The 20,545-nt window shown below is 34.2% G+C and overlaps 1 protein-coding gene and 1 long non-coding RNA gene across 11 annotated transcripts in view; both read right to left on the reverse strand.

The window, feature by feature from the left end:
* Positions 1-20,381, reverse strand: part of LOC127848779 (outer dynein arm-docking complex subunit 4-like) — a 59,790-nt gene extending 39,409 nt beyond the window's left edge. For 8 of the 10 annotated variants that reach the window (XR_008034763.1, XR_008034768.1, XR_008034766.1 and 5 more), the window contains exons 1-7: positions 20,162-20,381; positions 19,359-19,490; positions 18,557-18,710; positions 17,778-17,842; positions 11,790-11,804; positions 2,596-2,761; positions 1,478-1,702 (exon numbers count right to left, since the gene is read on the reverse strand). Coding sequence is in view for 1 of the 10 variants with exons in the window: in XM_052381390.1 (XP_052237350.1) it covers positions 1,478-1,702; positions 2,596-2,761; positions 11,790-11,804; positions 17,778-17,842; positions 18,557-18,710; positions 19,359-19,490; positions 20,162-20,284 (880 nt within the window). In the remaining 9 variants the exon portion in view is untranslated. The remainder of the gene's footprint in view (positions 1-1,477; positions 1,703-2,595; positions 2,762-11,789; positions 11,805-17,777; positions 17,843-18,556; positions 18,711-19,358; positions 19,491-20,161) is intronic. The other 2 variants (XR_008034761.1, XR_008034764.1) reach the window with 2 other exon arrangements.
* LOC127848781 (uncharacterized) lies at positions 13,390-14,738 on the reverse strand. The gene is made up of 2 exons (XR_008034769.1): positions 14,431-14,738; positions 13,390-14,285 (listed from the first exon to the last, which is right to left on the reverse strand). It is a non-coding gene; the product is annotated as an uncharacterized LOC127848781 (long non-coding RNA).
* Positions 20,382-20,545: the final 164 nt, after the last annotated feature.

A 20,545-nucleotide genomic window follows, 5' to 3' on the forward strand; every position in this document is an offset into this window, starting at 1 on the left:
CTGATTAGCCTGTGGAGACTGCACAGGCTTCTCTGGGGCAACATTTTACGCGCTTGCATTAAACCCTGTTTCCAAAGAGCGAGGCTTAAATGACTCGTGTGCTGAGAAAACTGGGCCTAATGCATGTGCGTAAAGTGTTGTCCCAGATTAGCCTGTGCAGTCCGCACAGGCTAATCAGGGATGATATTTGCCGCCTTAACTGGTTTTTTGTGTACAAGAGACTTCCTTTAAACGAAAAATACCATAAAAGCGGAAAGTGTCGTCCGTGAGAAGCCTGTGCAGTTATTATGCCCAGTTTTCTTAGAAAACCACTCATATATTCAAACTATTCAAAACAAGCTTAGTTCAATTTTTCAAAAAAATATGTAATCTACAAGATAATGGGAAGTTTTGAAAAACATACAAAAAAACAAATAACATTTTTAGTATTTGTTTCTTACATTTTTGGGATTTGAATTATCTCATTTACCAGTAAAGCTTGCCAAAATTAACTTGATACATGTATTTAAAATCTGTCTATTTATCTCAATACAAAAACTAACATATTTATTAAAATGGTACTTAAATATATAATAGTGCAATTAATCAGTGTCAGGGTAACTTTGGCTAAACCTGCAAGACCAAACTCTAAAAGACCGTGAAAAAGAGGAGAAAACAGCAAGCAAATTAACCCTTTCATTGCTGGAACCGAATTTGAAGGCCTTTGCAAACAGCTTGGATCCAGATGAGACGCCACAGAACGTGGCGTCTCATCAGGATCCAAACTGTTTGCTATTCTGATAGTACTCTTTGAAAAAAATCAAAGAAAAAACTAATTTTAGAAATTCAGCAGATGACATTTTAGCAGAAGACAAATTTCCCAGCATGCAAAGTTTTAATAATAACAAATATGAGCCTGACTCTGGGGGAATGGGGCTTTACCTATCAGGACCCTTGTTTGGCCGTTTTTTGGGCCGTAATTCCCCATTCCCCCCTTAAAATAGTATACTTTTTCCCCTATTTCAGCAAAAAATTCCACCTCCAAAAAAAAATTATTTTTATTTTTTATTTTACTTTTATACCTATGTTGCCAGCTGGTATTGTGCTATTAACTTTTGATTAAATGTATATTTATGTATATTACATTAAAATATAGCAATTTTAAGTGTTGAATGGTTGTTGAAAAGATCTTCTGAAAAGATCTTCTAAAATTCCCCTTTTCCCCCAAAACGATGCAAATTTCCCCCTCTAAGGGCCCTGGCCCCAATTCCCTAAAGTGTAGGACGAGCCCTGTTTACCTATGAGCGTAAAGTGTCGTCCCAGATTTGCCTGTGCAGTATGCACAAGCTAATCAGGGACAACAGTCTTTCCCCTCTTAAGGAATTTATCGTTTAAAAGAAGACTCATCTAAAAAAAAAAAAACAGTTTAGGCGGAAAGTGTACACTTAACGCACATTAATTAAGCCCAGGTTTGGCAGAACAAGGACCATATACTTACATTCTTCAATTTTCTCGAGGTTTGTCAGCACTTTCTCCATGGACCCTCTCACTCCTCGTCTTGACGCTCTCTTCTCCATCTGAAGGTCTTTGTCGCGTTTGCGCGCGTACATGGGCTTCTGTTGGCGCCAGAAATCAGCCCGCGCATACAGGTACTCTAGCCCATCACAGACCTTGTCTTTTATCTCGCGACTCATGTCGTTGCGTTTGTTGTTGCCTGTAAGACCTTGAAAAACGAAAATAAACGCATTAATATGAGTGAAATAATTGTATTATAAATTTGTTTTATGCCCTAATGCTTTGTATTAACTGTTTAATGGTTTGGTTATAAATGTTGGTTGCTTAAAGCCATTTTTACTTTGCTTCTGTGTTGGAAAGGGTTAATAAAACAGAAATACTTTGATTCTCAAATTGGTTTTAAATCCCAATGTTTTGTATAAACTGTTTCAAGGAGGTGATACCAGTTTTATTCATTTTTGTGTTCAATGTGTATTTGTTTGTCTTGTCCACTACATGCAGTGTTTGTGTCTCACTGTTTGGCAATGTGTTCCTTGTCATACATTAACCCATTTATGCCTAGCGTCTAGAAAAAAGGCCTTGGCAAACAGCGTAGACCCAGATGAGACGCCACATGATTCGATGTCTCATCAGGGTCTGCGCTGTTTGCTTAAAGGAATTTCTGTAAGCAATATTCTAAATATAGAAAAAAATCTACTAGACATCCCTAATTTTGGAAATAAATTGATCTAATTTAGAAGGATGGGAGAGTCCACTAGGCATAAATGGGTAAAGAACCGTATGGTAAAATAAGGATTCTCTCCTGCTGGTGCAACTGGAATTTATCAACAAAAATGTCAATTAACTTTCAACTTATTGATGAAAACTTGCATTTTGCTGAAAATGTATTTTTTTAATTAAAAATGAATATGAATCGTATGAAATAAAATCAAGGCATTTTAACAAAAGCTGGAGTTTAACAACAACAAAAAAACGTGTCAACTGACTAAATTCTTATTGTTGAAAACTTCCATTTTGGCAGAAAATTGTTTTTAAAATTAAAATATGCAATACAAAAACAAATTTCAATGAATTTTAATAAAAAATATATAAGTTACATACTTTGGTCCTTGAGTAGTTTTTCTAGATATTCCTTATCTCCATATAGCTCCCCAAGAAGCTGTTTGACTGTCTTGGCGTCAGCTGACCCTTTAGGGGCCTCACGATCCTTGCGTTCCTCTTTCTTTGCAATGGGCTTCTGGTAGGACCCTTTCTGCTGCTTTTTGGCCTAAAGAAAAGCAGTTGAAAAAGACAACTGAACATAGATCAATCAATTGAGATCTGTCTAAGATCATGTGATTTACTACAGCCTAGCAATATACAATTTACAAGCCGCGCTGTGGGAAAACTGAGCTTAAAGCATTGCGTGGTGTTTTCCCAGATTTAAGCTTGTGCAATCCCCTAAGGTTAAACAAGGACGACGATTTCCATTATTATGAAATTTTCTATTAAACAGAAGACTCTCCTAAAAAAACAAGAGGGCCTGAAAGGCCCAAGGTATCCCCCACAACATATGCTTTGTTTGAGGATGGGTGCAAATTGGACGGATGAACATAATGATAGATGGACGGACGGAGGACAATAACACAAAACTAAGACAAAGGAAGGTTCTTAAGCCTTCACAATTTATTTAGGTGAATTAATAAGTCGTGCGTTTTCACAAAAACGCACTTCCAAGATATGGCTCCGGACACAAAAATGCCTATAGTAAAAAGCATTTTTTCAAGATACAAAGGGCCATAAGTCTGTTTTTAACAGATGGTGTACAATGCCATTTGGCGTGCATCATCCTCTTATGCATTTATACAATGTATACTCATACCAAGTTTAAATGAAATCCGCCAAAGCACTTCCAAGATATGGCTCCGGACACAAAAGTGCCTATAGTAAAAAGCATTTTTTCAAGATACAAAGGGCCATAAGTCTGTTTTTAACAGATGGTGTACAATGCCATTTGGCGTGCATCATCCTCTTATGCATATATATACTCATACCAAGTTTCAATGAAATCCGCCAAAGAACTTTCAAGATATGGCTCCGGAAACTAAAAAGCATTTTTTCAAGATACAAAGGGCCATAAGTCTGTTTTTAACAGATGGTGTACAATGCCATTTGGCGTGCATCATCCTCTTATGCATATATATACTCATACCAAGTTTAAATGAAATCCACCAAGAACTTCCAAGATATGGCTCCGGACACAAAAGTGCCGGCCGGACGGACGGATGGCCGGCCGGACAGACAGACGGACGGACAACGCCAAAACAATATCCCTCCGCCTCTGGCGGGGGATAACAACAGCGAAGGTGAAAAGTGTCGTCCAAGATTAGCCTGTGTGGACGGCTCATCTGGGATCACATTTCCGGCACCTGCATTAAGCCCCATTTTCCCAAAGTAAGGCGGCTCATGTGTTTTTGTGCAGAAGCATATAAAATATGTGGAACTATAAGATCATTTAGTCTGGAATGCAACAAACATTTGTTATGAAGCATTGCTTATCTTCATTCTCTATGTTATATTATATGTACAATTTTTGTAATTATGTAAACAAAGTTGCATTAGCCGATGATCATTCTTATACGGTAATCACTTCCATTATTTAAGCCAAGTGACAAAGTGCCATACAATTAATACACAGGACAAAAACATCTCACAACAAGAGATGCGTTTGTCAGAAACACAATGCCCCTTATTGCACCGCTTTGAGGCCATATAGTTGACCTTTTACCTTAAAGGATGACCTTGACATTGACCTTTCACCACTCAAAATGTGCAGCTCCATGAGATACACATGCATGCCAAATATCAAGTTGCTATCTTCAATAGTGAAAAAGTTATTGCAAAACTTTAACCAAAGTTAAAGTTTTGGGACTGAATGACAGAGTGACAGAATGACAGACAGACAGGCCAAAAACAATATACCCCCGATCATTCGATCCGGGGGCATAAAAAAGCAATTTGTTTGATGCAAACACTAATAAAATGTATGATTGTTGACACATTAATAATGAACTATATAGATATTAGAAAAATGAAAAGGATGAAACTTTATTAAAATGTAAATTCATCTGCTTTTCCCAGCAATTTCTCAGCCCATTTTAGGCTTACAGCCTCTACTTCCTTTTGAAGCCTTAAGATTACCATAGCCTCTGCAAGTTACTTTGTTTTTCATAAAGTCATATCTGTTTTCTGTTTGTCAAATTTGTCATGTGTACAACAAATGAACAATAACATTTTTTTTGTATTCTGTAACTCCGTTACGAATATGCAATTATTATACATATCAAAGATGTAAGCACAGTGTAAACTATACCAGTGATAAGAAAAATATCCCATTCCATTTTAATTGATTGCAAGAACTCTTAATGAGAACATCATTATTAGATTATCTAAATGTGAGAACAAAACTAATAAGTTTAACTATATAACTTCTTTCCCTACAATGTTGAAACATAAAAAATATGTGAAACATTATTCCACTTCTTAAAAAGAATATTTTATTTGAATAATTATGCAATCCAACAAATTATAATATTCTTACATTGTGCATGCTCATCATAAGTGTTTTAACTGATGTTGACTAGAAATGAAAAGTGTGAAACAAATAACCTGAACAGAAAAACAAAGAAAACCTTGCAAATATAATAAGAACAGACCTTTATACAATAATGGATATCGCAAACATTGTCTCCACTGAACAAAATGAGTACGACGAAATATATGGTGCTAGTTAATTGACAAGTGGATTGAAAAGTGGTTTCTAACATGCATTATGCGCACAAAAAATAGACATATACATTTCATTTAAATAAATAGGAGCCGAACAGTGCTCTGTAAAAAGGTGGTTTAATGCATGTGCGTTAAGTGTCATCCCTGATAAGCCTGTACTGTCCGCACAGGCTAATCAGGGGGACGACAGTTTCCGCCTTAACTTGATTTTTGCAAAGAAGAGACTCTCTGTAAACGAAGAATAATATTAACGCAGAAAGTGTTGTTCCTGATTAGCCTGTGCGGACTTCACAGGCTAATCAGGGACGACACTTTGCGCAAATGCATTAAACCCCCTTTTCACAGAGCACAGCTCATATATTATCCCGAGCTATATCTGCATGTAAGCTACCAAGCACACAACTTCAGAACAATACCATGAAAACTCAACCGACCCCGATTTCAATCCCAAAGCTAAGTCTTCATGCAAACTTGCTATAATAAAATTTTCATCAAGACATGTCAATGCAAACTAAAGATGATCTTGACCGAGTGATCTAAGTTGGGTCGGCAAGTTAATACACACAAGTAATTGTCATTAGTCCATCTGAACACAAACATTTACAGGAAACCATTTTTCTATTTTTAATTACAGTGACCATGACTTTGACCCAACTAGCCCTGTATACAATCCCAATCCATGACAGCTTGAAATGCTTCGAGGTCCGTCATGGTTGATGCAAAAACTAAAGTAATTGACTGGAAACTAACTGTTTGATTTTGCCAGCCTTCAGGCCATATCTCAACCTAAAAACCATGATTTTCAACTCTGTTGAAAACCTGATTAAAAATAAACAAGGGGAGACAATTTATAAAATTTCACAAAATCTTTCCATAACGAGTGCTGAATGTGCCACCAAGTACAATCCCACAAACACGTCAAAATACCACCTGACCCCTTAACCCTTTCAGAGCTGGAACCGAATTTTAAAGGTCTTTGCAAACAGTTTGGATCGAGATGAGATGCCGCAGAACGTGGCGTCTCATCAGAATCCAAACTGTTTGCTATTCTGATAGCATTCTTTGAAAAAAAAATCGAAGAAAATGCTAATTTTAGAAATTCAGCAGACAACATTTTAGCAGACAACATATTTCCCAGCATGCAAAGGGTTAATATGCAACCAAGGTCTGTGCTATAAGCACCTCTGATTCTACAATGGTCTTCTGACGGATTATAGTCTCTGATCGATACAAAGTCTCTCCTTCCTAAAAGACCATAAATCACTCACTTCAATATAAGATATATGGCATTCACCTAATAGCTAAAATACACAATTCAAATAGTCAGATGTTTTGGTTTAACCCATTAATGCCTAGTGGACTCTCCCATCCTTCTAAATTGGATCAATGTATTTCCAAAATTAGGGATGTCTAGTATATTTATTTCTATATTTATAATATTTCTTACAGAAATACCTTTAAGCAAACAGCGCAGACCCTGATGAGACAGCGCATCATGCGGTGTCTAATCTGGGTCTACGCTGTTTGCCAAGGCCTTTTTTCTAGACGCTAGGCATAAATGGGTTAAAGTGCAACTAATTGACTTTCTTGTTTGGTCAACGATATCTTTCACACAACTAAGCATAAATTAATTAAATAAATATTTTATCATGATGATTTACTCGTACTATTTTTGCTTCTTTACAAGTTATGTTTGCTCGGTAAAACAACTAACATCTAACAAAATGTGTATCATAAATATACTGATCTGAAAGACAAAAGTTAAAAGTCAAATATGTATACATTGTATTGATGATAATTACCATTTAGAAATGTCTGTTTTTCAGACATACAACAAGTAATACTAACCCTTTGAGCGCTGGAACCGGATTTTGAAGGCCTTTGCAAACAGTTTGGATCCAGATGAGACGCCACAGAACATGGCGTCTCATCTGGATCCAAACTGTTTGCTATTCTGATAGTATTCTTTGAAAAAAAATCGAAAAAAATGCTAATTTTAGAAATTCAGCAGACGACATTTTAGCAGACGACAAATTTCCCAGCATCCAAAGGGCTAATGAATGGTAGTGAGAATTACGAGAAGCTTCAATGGTTATACTTTTATAATGATAATATGTGAAGATAAAAACAACACTATATAATAACATACACATGTGATATCTTACATAAAATCTTTAACCCTTTCCGTGCGGGAACCGAATTTTAAAGGCCTTTGCAAACAGTTTGGATCCAGATGAGACGCCACACAACGTGGCGTCTCATCAGGATCCAAACTGTTTGCTATTATGATAGTATTCTTTGAAAAAAATCTAAGAAAATGCTAATTTTAGAAATTCTGCAGATGACATTTTAGCAGACGACAAATTTCCCAGCATGCAAAGGGTTAGTATAAAGTATCCTCAATGTGGAAATCAGGAAAAAGAAACCAAAACCATCAGTTGTGTGCTTTAGAATTGTTTGCAGGAAGTGAAATTTAGACAAAAATCACATTAAATGATAAACAAATATTTGCTTAATTAAAAATGCACATCAGGTTAAACTGGTAAAATCATGTTGGGAAATGTGAGTATTTACAGGGAGTTCTAAATCTCACTGAGAAGATGATTGCCTGATTTCCTAATTATTTATAACTGTTTTAAACTTGTCTTGACCCTTTACCACTTAGATACATATTTTCAAGCATTTGTAGTCCCTTAGAAAGGTAAATTTAATTAAATGCCTCTCTTACTAAATTTAAGTTTAAAATGCTCTATTTCCAAACCTTAGATACTGATGAGCAGCAAACTGCTGTTTGCACATAGCTTTTTTTCACTTTGCTTCTAAGTGGGAAAGGGTTGTAAACTTGTCTTAATTTAAAAAAATCCGACGGAAATGCACTTAGGGCATGATATTTATTACCTCGATGTTAGAATTTGTTTTAGCCAGGAATTTATGACATGCAGTCAATATGTTTAAGTTGGTATTCATAGAAATGTTATGTACGAGGGGAATAGTTCTTTGATTTTTTGCTGATACTGTTCAAGACATTGATGGAAAATATAATGTATAATAAGATGAGCTATTTGTTTCATCATAGCTGTTCATTGGCCAAGTCATCAAAGCAAAGTATGTCAGAAAACCATCTTCAAAGTGCTTGAGTGTCTTGTTAGTAAACTGGTCAGCAATTTTAAGGCGGGGAAAAGTTTACCATATAATCATCTACAACCAAAGGAAATGTGTTAAGATATTTAGAGATACAGTGGGTATTCAAATGACTTTTCTTTAAGCCAGGTTCTCATGACGACTACTTCTTCGTCACTGAATTTATCACAGAAACTGGCCTTTTATGTTTATGTTTTGAAGATTAAACTCCTGTATGTTGGTTGACATTAAAATATTGTATCTGATGATATATTTTCTATCAGATACATTACTTTCATGTTTAACCAATTAAACACAGTGTGTATTTATTTATTTTGCCATTTTAGAATATTATTTATATATTAACATGTATTATCAAAGGTTAAATCTCTAGTGAAAGGTAAAATCAAGAAATACTTTCATTTGCAATAATTAAAGTTTTCTTTGTCATGTACAATATTTACACTCAAACATTTGTGTACAAATAAGTAACAATATGGAAATTTTGTATTAGTATTAAGAAAGGATATATTTTTTTCCATATCATACATATGAGAGTTGTTCGGAAAGTTAACTCACATAATTTTGTAAACATGATTAAAATTAGATAAAACTTATGAGACATTTTCTTTAACCCATTTATGCCTAGTGGACCCTCCCATCCTTCCAAGTTGGATCAATTTATTTCCAAAATAAGGGATGTCAAGTATATTTATTTCTTTATTTAGAATATTTCTTACAGAAATTCCTTTAAGCAAACAGCGCAGACTCTGATGAGACGCTGCATCATGCGTCTGGGTCCACGCTGTTTGCAAAGGCCTTTTTTCTAGACGCTAGGCATAAATGGGTTAAGTAAATGTAAATAACATCACCATAGCAAAAGAAGGTCGTCTTGTTCAAAGTTTTGCAGCATACTTTCCGAACATCCCTGGTACAAGACAGTTCTGATATACCGTATCTGTCCTTATTGACGCTCATGCCCTAATAGACGCACAGGCCGTCTTATCTGGGGTTGATTGTAATTTATCAGAACCATAAGATAAGATTTATGTAGCTTATAATCCATTAAAGAGTGACACATAACATCTGAAAACATCGTTTCTGCGGCCATTTTGTTTGCAACACGGTGACACCGTAATTTACTGAGATCGGGATAAAGGTGCGCAGTGCGCTCTTTTCTAATTAACACGAAAAAGTGTGCATCATTTCCGTAATTTGATGCGCACCATTTTGCCATGCAATGCCCGTTGTTTAAATCTTATATAAAATAAACTACTCTTACACAAATTATTTGTTTGCTCTTCGACTAATGAGATCGTTCATAAAAAAAATCGAGGAATATCGATCCCCGCGTCATTGCGGTATTGTTTGTTTAAGTTTTTGTTGTCATGAAAACTCGTTGATTTACAACGCAAAACGTCTTATTTGAACTGACGCGAATTAATTTAATCATATTTCTATGCTTCGCATTTGCTTTATTTTGATAATTAAATCCAAAGTTAAATGTTAGCAAGTGTTTTTTACTGGAATTGTAAACAAAGAGTCAGGTAAAGTCTTCTGAAAATTTGCACCTGTGTAAATTGATAGTTTGACGTCATCAAAGGAAAGCTGCTTCCTGTCTGAAGCAATAAAGCAACAAATTTTTTGCCGACAAAATTGGCTTCCTTTGTCTAGCAATCAACATGCCGAACCAATCGCATGTTTTTTCCTCAATGGCAATTGTCCAATTTAATTATAGCACATGCATAGCTCCGCCTTCAAATCTTTTGCAGAGATCGGAGGTGGAGTTTAACGGTTAATTGAGCAAGTTTTTTACGCAAGTTGAGTTCCGATTCGCCAAAATTACTCGGCCCTAAGCATTGAAACAACGAATACATGTATCAATGATTTTCCGATCTCTGCGTAAATATGCTACCATGCAAGTATACTACGTAGGTTACAAACCAACAAAAATAATAATTATTGTCGTAAGCACAGGTGACAATTTGTGTAAAATGGGGCATTGCGATGTAATGGGTCTGCAGCAGACTATGTCATACGATTGGATTAAACAATGTTGTGAGCGGCAGGTAATGAAAATGTTAGATATAGACTGGCGTTTTATTTTCTTTCATTAGAGACAAACAAATGATATTTGTCTTATGGCCAGCGCTATCATAGTCTGTTTCCACATCCATATATATGTTGTCGATGTATATTCCTCGAGGACTGCATGTAACTCGGGTGCAAGGCAGCAGTGAGGGACGTTGTCATGGGTGGCACATGCGCTTTACGCCGATGACGCCAACTGTACGGTATTGAGCGTTCGAGTGTATTGTTTATCACGCTATAAATACTTATCAACTAGTCGCAGTGAAGGCGCGAAACCCCGGGTTAAACTGGATTTAATGGTGACCATCTCTTAATGGGGAAATATTTAAGTCAATGAAAAATAAAATGGGATCCACTGATGATTTGCCTAAAATTGGACATTGCGATGTAGCAGGTCTGCAGCAGACTATGTCATGCGATTGGATTAAACAATGTTGTGAACGGCAGGTAATGAAAATGTTACACTGTTCAAATATGAGGACTAGGTAATAGTGGTTTCGAATTTAACTGGCAGGGTTCTTGAAAAAACATGTGCAGTGCGCGTCAATAAGGACATATACGGTAGCTACATAATGTGAATGAAGATGAAACAATAGAATGACAATAATGGTATAAATTAAGATACTAAGTAAACAATAACAAGTGAATGTTTAAAATCACTTGATAGACAATGTTATTGTCGAAACCAAAAGTTTGGTTTTGTAAAATTTAATACAAATTATTGTTTTTTCAGAATACTCTAAGGGTTTTACATACTACACCCAGGAGCATGTTTCACAAAACATTTTATGACATTTACATTTTGAAATTTTGAAGAAAAAAAAGTTTTGGAGTAATGAAGTATTTTATCAATTTGATTGGAATGAAATGGCAAAAAATGTCATGCCTGCTCATTCGAATCTTAAGATCATGTTCCTGGTAACCAGCTATGTGTTACGCTTTTCAATGTAAATGCAAATTAATGTTGTAACCAGATGTTCATTAATTTTATTTGCTAGTATAATACTGTGAAATGAACAATGTAAAACTTAGTCACATTGATATAAATATAGTTTAACTTAATCATGAAATATCAATTGTTCAATCTGGACCATAATGAATATTAAGTGACTTTTAATTTGATTTCTAAATGGCTAAAAACATAATACAAGATACTCATGGTAAGACATTTAATCTTCAACATTTTTTTTATCAGACTTTTTTTTTACTATGCCATAAAATAATTCCGTAAACACGCCCCAGGAAGAAAAGGAAGAATGAAAGGATCGTAAGAGTCCCAGAACATTAGTAGTGTGAATTTGTGCTCGTTTCTATACCTTTGCCTTCTGTTCCTAAAACAATACACAGATTACCAATGAGAACATGATGAAAGCAATGTACAAATAAATGATGAAATGCACTAGTCAGAAACATGATCAGCAAATGTGCAGTATAATTAACCTGGAAAAAATAACATGAAAACTGCAGTATATATTTGTATGAGTATAATTTAAGACATTGGTTACTTCTAATATTTATTTAAGGTAACTAAGGTTTTTGGTGTAAGAATAGTTGGGCCTTAATATTCTGAAATTTAGTTTGTGGTTATTTAACTTATTCCGTTAAAAACTACCGGCACATTTTCAGATTGGGTCATATATTCAAATTATACTTGTTGCTAATTAAATAACTTAAACGTCGTTTCATAATAATGATAATTACAAATTTATTAACAAATGTTAGTCTTTAGTGATTTATTTTCTGTCAGTTAGACACAGTTGCATAAAAAAAATCAAAAATAAATGACACTTAAAAAACTTCATCCTTAAAGTCTGTTGTACAAAAATGACATAAAATATGCATAGGTTATTGTTTAAGAAAAAACATATTTCATCTAATATATGTGCTTCCATTTACCTTATTTCTATCTGTGAGAAGTATAAAATCTGCTTTAATGATAAAAAAGCACACCTAGAACCATTTGAATTAGAGTAATTGAGTAACAAAACAATTTACAAAAAGTACAAAATAAAATATTCCTATTCGATCGTTTTACATTTATTAAAAAAAATCATCTAAATAATTGTATCACATAGAAACCCAGAACAAATTTTATTCCAACATGCATTATTATATCAGAATTCTCTTAATTGCCTATAGTTAAATAAAACTTATAAGTATATGAAATGTTGTCATTTTCTTGTTTATTACCATTAAACACAAACTAAAAAGAAAGCTTAATTGTCAAAAAAAATAAATAAATTCAAATATTTTTTGATAACCACAACATGATGCTATGCACAAATTACATAAAAGGCATGTATGTACCATCAAGTTATATACTACATTATGTATAGGATATATTAAATGTTGAACAAAATCTAACAACAATACTATCAATATATACCCTCAATATATAAATGTATAAATGCTGCTAACACTGACATACAAACCTGCCGTTCGTACAACTTATAGCAAGCAAATAACTGTAAACAACGTTGCTATTGTTAGATATTATTAATACAACATAATGCCAACAGTTTGAAATGCCACTGTTTATAAATATTCTGAAAATGAAAAAAAACACGACAAAAGAGTACAAGGTTGTTGCTACAAATAATGTTTATCCTTGGTAAAAATCAATAGCGAACTTCAAGATCTTACATTTATATAGCCCACTGTAATTAAAAAGTACTACAGACAATACATTATAATAAAAGCTGCGCCATGAGCGCATGATACGCCCGTCGTTCGCCAATGAAGTAGTAAGGTAATAAATAACCCTTTGAATCATTTTTTTACTTCAGTTTATTTGTATTTGAATACATGGTTTATTTTATAAGTACATGAGCATGGAAATCACGAAATTTTGACGAACAAAGTCCCATAACTCTGGAACGACAATTCAGAATTCCGTCAAAAACGAAAGGGGATCAGGGTTTATCAATATTAAGATTGTGTTGAAATTTGAAAAAAATCCATCGAAGGATATTTGAGCTACAGTAGGACATTCAATGAAATCACGAAATTTTGACGAACAAAGTCCCATAACTCTGGAACGACAATTCAGAATTCCGTCAAAAACAAAAGGGGATCAGGGTTTATCAATATTAAGATTGTGTTAAAATTTGAAGAAAATCTGTCAAAGGATATTTGACGTAGCGTACGACATTAACAGACGGACGGACGGACGGACGGACGGACGCGGGGTATACCATAATACGTCCCGTCATAGACGGGCGTATAAAAAATCCATCGGGGGATATTTGAGCTACGGTAGGATACATGAACAACAATAACATTTAAGGTCACAGTGACCTTGACCTTAGAATGAATGACCTTGAAATGACCAGTGGTCATCTAAGTGTGCTTGCAAACCTTCATGTCAAGTTTGAAGACTCTATGTCCAAGCATACCAAAGTTATAACAATTTTAACATTTTAACATTTAAGGTCACAGTGACCTTGTGTGACCTTGACCTTAGAATGAATGACCTTGAAATGACCAGTGGTCATCTAAGTGTGCTTGCAAACCTTCATGTCAAGTTTGAAGACTCTATGTCCAAGCATACCAAAGTTATAACAATTTTAACATTTTAACATTTAAGGTCACAGTGACCTTGACCTTCAAATGAATGACATTGAAATGACCAGTGGTCATCTTCTAGTACTGGCCAATCTTTATTTCAAGTTTGAAGACTCTAGGTACAAGCATACCAAAGTTATAACATGAAATAAGAACTTTAACATTTTTACATTCAAGGTCACAGTGACCTTGACCTTCAAATGAATGACCTTGAAATGTCCAGGGGTTACTTACTAGTTCTGGCCAACCTTCATGTCAAGTTTCAAGACTCTAGGTCCAAGCATACCAAAGTTATAACAACTTTAACATTTTTACATTCAAGGTCACAGTGACCTTGACCTTCAAATGAATGACCTTGAAATGTCCAGTGGTTACTTACTAGTTCTGGCCAACCTTCATGTCAAGTTTCAAGACTCTAGGTCCAAGCATACCAAAGTTATAACAACTTTAACATTTTTATATAGCTACAGTAGGACATTCAATGAAATAACGAAATTTTGACGAACAAAGTCCCATAACTCTGGAACGACAATTCAGAATTCCGTCAAAAACGAAAGGGGATCAGGGTTTATCAATATTAAGATTGTGTTAAAATTTGAAGAAAATCTGTCAAAGGATATTTGACGTAGCGTACGACATTAACAGACGGACGGACGGACGCGGGGTATACCATAATACGTCCCGTCATAGACGGGCGTATAAAAATGGGCAAAAATATTATGGCACAACCTTCAACAAACAAAAAGATACTCAAGCAATGTAAGATTTGTTTTAAATAAGCAATTTTGAAGCAAATGTAACCGTATAGCCTGACCACATTAACTTGGAACTGGTGAACTCCATGATGGGCATAATTTTTACGCATATAATGCTTCCTATATTTTCATTTGTCTTTTTATTGCATGCTAAAATGTATGAGTTTTATGAGACCATATCAGTATAATAATTATGTTGATGTTGATGAGATTCGATGGATCTATTGCAATCACATCTAGTATAGAAACTAATTAATTCTTTGTAACTGTACTTAAATCTTTTCATGCATAAAGAGGTCAATATTGGCAAGTTATAACAGCAAATAAAAGCATACAATTGTTGCCACTAGAAAACAAAATAATCATGCAATTATCAAAACCAAAAGGCATACATGTTAATTTTTACAATTTTAAATGCAGTTATGTAAATTTATTCATTATAATAAATTTTATCTACAAATGGAATACTGTTACATGTAATTGTATCATTTATTTCTTTGAAAACCTTACATACTTCTGACAAAGATTTCAATACATTGATATCATATTGAATAGCCCTTAGATTGCAATAGGGTACAAAGAATGTATAATAAAATTATACATCAATCAACTTTGTTCTCATTCTGAGAATTTTGTTGAATTTTTACCGCAGAGGCAAACAATGCAAATGATTTTTTATCTTAATATGATTTTTATTTATTCCTAACAAATAACACCCATACCAATTGTTATTCACTGCGGGGAATCACCTGATATATAAATAACAACCTTTTTCGAGTGTGACTTGTATTTAATTTAATTAATTTAATTTAATAAAATTAAACACTATGTAAACATGTAAAAATAACCCAGGATTTTGTGTTTTCTGATCATAGAACGGAACGTCATTTGGACGAAAAATCCCTTGGCTGATCACAGATGTTATTGCAATTTTATTATTATAAACATCCCATTTAAAGTAAAACAGAAGCAGTTCAGATGATGTACTCAAAACCGTTCAGACGATGTACTCAAACTAAAAACGTTAAGACGATGTTCTTTTTTCCAAATTACTCGCCACAGATCTAAAAAAGCTTAAACATGGAAAACCTTGTACGAAATATTCTAAGCATGTTAGAAAGCAAAAACTGTTGTATTTATCTGTTTGTTTGTCATCTTGAATAGCAAACGCGTCAAAATAAAGTATGTTCAGACGATGTACAATTTTCATTGTTTATTGTGTCTAAATGTTTGAGAAAACTACAGAAATCTAAGAAAACAACAATTATCAGAGTACATAAGGAGACTAAGCGGGTACTTGGCGCATAGCTATCATTAATTTAGATATTATAAAATATGAGAATACCCTGATTTTCAGCATTAAGCGAGAGCTTTTTCCGCCATTTTGTGCGTACGATGTACTTTTGTGATCACGTGATTCCCCGCAGTGTTATTGGATAATAATGCTTTTTGATATTGGGGTTACCTGTCAAGATTACATGTTTATTGTCATGCTGTTTATTTCCTGGTGTAAGATTATTTTTTTTATAGTTACGGCCCTGACAAGTTCATTTAAAAACTAGCATAAATTTGCTTAGTTATTATGTTAATATATTTTTGTATTAAATGCATTGGTTTTTTTGCAAAAAAGCATGTCAAAACAATCATTATAGTCTGGTATTACCTACTTTTACAAACTGTTATGTATTATATGCTTATCTAAATACCCTCATATTAAATTCTGGAGTCGGAATGGGCCTCCACTGTAAAGCAGTGACCAACGCAAACTTAATTTAGTATTTAACTCGAAAACCATCATCATTTCGTATTTTACAGTTACTTTGAGTTGTTCATTATTTTTACTGGAAAACATTGAAAAAATAATAAATTTACAGATAAATTGAGTCGCGTTCTGAGAAAACTGGGCATAATGCATGTGCATAAAGTGTCATCCAAGATTAGCCTGTGCAATCCACACAGGCTTATCAGGGACGACACTTTCCGCCTTAATTGGATTTTTGCTAAGAAGAACCTTCATTTAAACGAAAAATGTCATAAAAGCGGAAAGTGTCGTCCGTGATTGCACAGGCTAATCTGGGACGACACTTTACGCACATGCATTATGCCCAGTTTTGTCAGAACATGACTCAATTTAACAGACACAAAACGAGTTGCCACTTCATAATACTATCACTATTTGACCTAATACTCTGACTGGTTCAGCATTATAGTCTTTTAATGTAATTTTCTAGTTATCAACAACAGCATCTTACGAAGACTTTTTTTTACAAAGACTTTTTGCTCTATTTGGAAAAGTACCGTCACCGCTACAAATGGGAAAAATTAGCACATAAAATACTGAAATTGGGAATATTATCATCAAGTAATCTTCAGATTGGGAAAACTGGGTCCTTTAATTGCTTGGAACTTAATTTCACAAACCCATTATACTATTCTTTTACGTGCCTTTTAAATGAATTTTTCAATTTTAGTGCTCCTTTTATTTATGCACTTGCAGTTAATTAGCTTTTGGAAAGACATTGACACAAATCTCCTTTATTTGGGAATTATTCAGCCAGCATTTTAAAGCACATTAAGCGAATGTCATATGAAGTAAAAAACACAAGTGATATTGCTGGGTTTTTTGGAAAATAATATTTACAATAAAAAAACATCTCACTATTCAGTTTCAGGACTGGTGTCCGAAATATTGCAAAAGACTTTACCTATAAACACTTTTTATTAACTTGTAACTCTACAACCTAGACATAATGATACTAATAGAGCGAACTTTTTCATACAAAGGTAGGATGATAAAATTGTATAAACAACATAAAAACCCTAGAGAAGAATGCTGTAAAATTAAAGCTTTTTTTTTCAACACAAAAACACAGAAAAAATAAACAGAACACTTCTGGATTGATTGAAGTTTTGTTTTTGAATTTAAGTTAAATTGAGTTAGTGTCATCATAACTTTTTTGTACATAAATACTTTTTTTTTCTTACCTCTTCCTGTTTGTAGAAATATGACATGTCACCTTTGTTTGCCTCCAGCTTGACTGATTCAGGAGCTTAAATAATCACACAGGAAGAAATGCAACAATTCTGTTCTTTACCAACAAAATCATATGCATGTAATTATGGCCATGAAAAAAGGAAGCAAACTAAATTTGCGATAAAAGAAAACACCAAACCATAACAAAATACAGGTATTACACAACTGTCAATAAATACTACAATTTCTTTTCAAAACCTTCTTTCATTACTTACCGGTAGTATCATTACTGAAATGTATGAATTGTCTGTGGGGCAAATCTATGTATGGGTAAATAATATTTAGTTTCAACCTAGCCTTAGGCTTATTTAGCCTAAGTCAGTTTTTTCTGGGACTAGAACCAGTACTTGGTGTCTTTAGGGGAGATCTAAAGAACGCTCCCTTAGTGGGGATCAACCTGTGACCTCCTGATCGCTAGGCGGATTCCATATTCACTATGCCAGAGCCACCTCAAATTATGTACATTATGTTTGACTGAAGAATACTTTACAAATTATTTGTCACTTATGCCTAGCGTCTAGAAAAAAGGCCTTGGCAAACAGTGTAGACCCAGATGAGATGCCGCATGATGTGGCGCTCATCAGGGTCTGCGTTGTTTGCTTAAAGGAAATTCTTTGGAAAAAATTCTAAATATAGAAATAAACAAACTAGACATCCCTAATTTTGGAAATAATTTGATCCACTTTAGAAGGATGGGAGAGTCCACTAGGCATAAATGGGTTAAACTTACTTCCAATGCTGTTGTTTATGGCTTCTTGAGATTTCTGGATTCCCAACCGAAACTCTTGCAGCTCTGGCCGCAGTCTGTGTCCTCGGTGATAAAACATGAGGGCTGTCTCAAAATCACCCTTCTGGTACAAGGCTTCTGCCTTTTGGAACAACCCCTGATTCACAAAAATACTTCATTAAAATTCAGAAAAATACAGAGCATTTAATTAACACAAAATGTATCAAATGCTTATTATTCGTTAGGTGACGTAATACACATGTAATACACATGTATATCCAAATTACAATACAATGGGTATAATGTTGTATTGTTCAACAAGAAAAAAAATTGTCAGAAAACTTAATTGCGGCATATGTTAAGTTATATTGTTGGTTAACAAAAAATAGCTGCTTTTCTTCCATCATCTCCTGCTCTCTAAGAAAAAAAAAAAAGCCTAAACTATTTTACAGAACAAGCTCTTCTTGTAAAATTTTATCTTTCCGAGTATTTGTACTTTTTCTTGCTGGTATTCATCATTTGAGATGTGTAAGTATTATTAATGCACGTCATGTTTTTGGAGCATCATTTCTTAAATAATTTGACTTTATGCATGTACCTTAAGTGTCATCCAAGAATAGCATGTGCAATCCACACAGGCTAATTGGGGATGACACTTTCCATAATTAGATAACTTTCATTTATATGTCACAGGGTGAGAAAATATAGGAAGTTGCTTCTTAGCAAAAATCCACCAAACAGCACATGCATTAAACCCTGTTTTCCCAAGGCAATTCTCAATCATATGGTTTGTTAATATTCCAACCTTGATCAGCGCTTTGTTCTGCTCCAAAGCAGCCTCAGCATCTGCGAGGGACGCCTCTGCATTACCGACCTGCAGGTAGCACTTGGAGCGTGTGACCAGACAGTGCTGATCTTCTGGCTTCAATTCAAGGGCCTGAAAAATACGGATACTTGGTAACTAAAATCTTGAGAATAAAAATAAAGTTTTTTTTGTTTGTCAATTAGAATCATTGGTTATAATCATTATTTGGTTTTGGTATTTTAGTACACTTTAATTAACGGAATAATTATTGAACATTCAAAATCACAGACAAACACAAACAATTTTAAACATGCAGCTGGTATATAAATACACTTAAGTACCAAAGAAATTAGGTTAATTTCTTTGCTTTCATTCTGATGAATTGATTGATAAATTTGACTTTTTTTAGACACAAAGTGCCATATAAATCTTTGTATATTATTGTTAAATCACAAATATGCTTCCATTAAGTAAAATGTAACGTGCTAATACATCAAATGGAAAAGAAAAAAGGTAAATAAATGAATAAGTGGCCTAATCCCTGATTACAGCATAATCTTAATCCTGTCCACATAACTATAGCTCTGCATTTAATTGACTTATTTCACATAAATCTGTGTGCAGATTACCAGGGATAAAAACACATAAATCTGTGTGCAGATTAACAGGGATAAACCATGTAAATTAACCCAGTCAGTATTTCCTGCTCTGCTGACAGCAAGTATACGGATGAAGATGTTCTTGTACAGTACTCAAGAAGAGTACATAATACGTACAATCCTGAAAATGTGTGTCAACATTACCTTTGAGAAACTTTCAATAGCTTTATCAAACTGTTGTACGTGGACGAAATGCTGACCCTCGTCTCGCAGAGTTTCGAAGGAAATCGCACCTTCTTGGTTTTCAGACCCTTCTTCTCGTGGCATTTTGGAAGTTTAGCGTTCAAAGTCTGGCTAATTGGATCCAATTGTGGTAACTAACATAAACCACTTTTTGCAGGTGCGCGTTGCTATATGTTATCATTAGCTTCGAACTCGAAAGGCAAGAACAATAATTATTAGTTTAATTTTAAGCTGAAATATTGTTGATATATAATGAACTCATTCATTAAAATAAAGTATATTCGCGAACAAATGCAAAGATATTTGGATTGTATCATCACTCGAATCTATGGCCCCAGTAACAAC

Source organism: Dreissena polymorpha, chromosome 10 (assembly GCF_020536995.1).
Source record: "Dreissena polymorpha isolate Duluth1 chromosome 10, UMN_Dpol_1.0, whole genome shotgun sequence".
NCBI classification, from domain to species: domain Eukaryota; kingdom Metazoa; phylum Mollusca; class Bivalvia; order Myida; family Dreissenidae; genus Dreissena; species Dreissena polymorpha.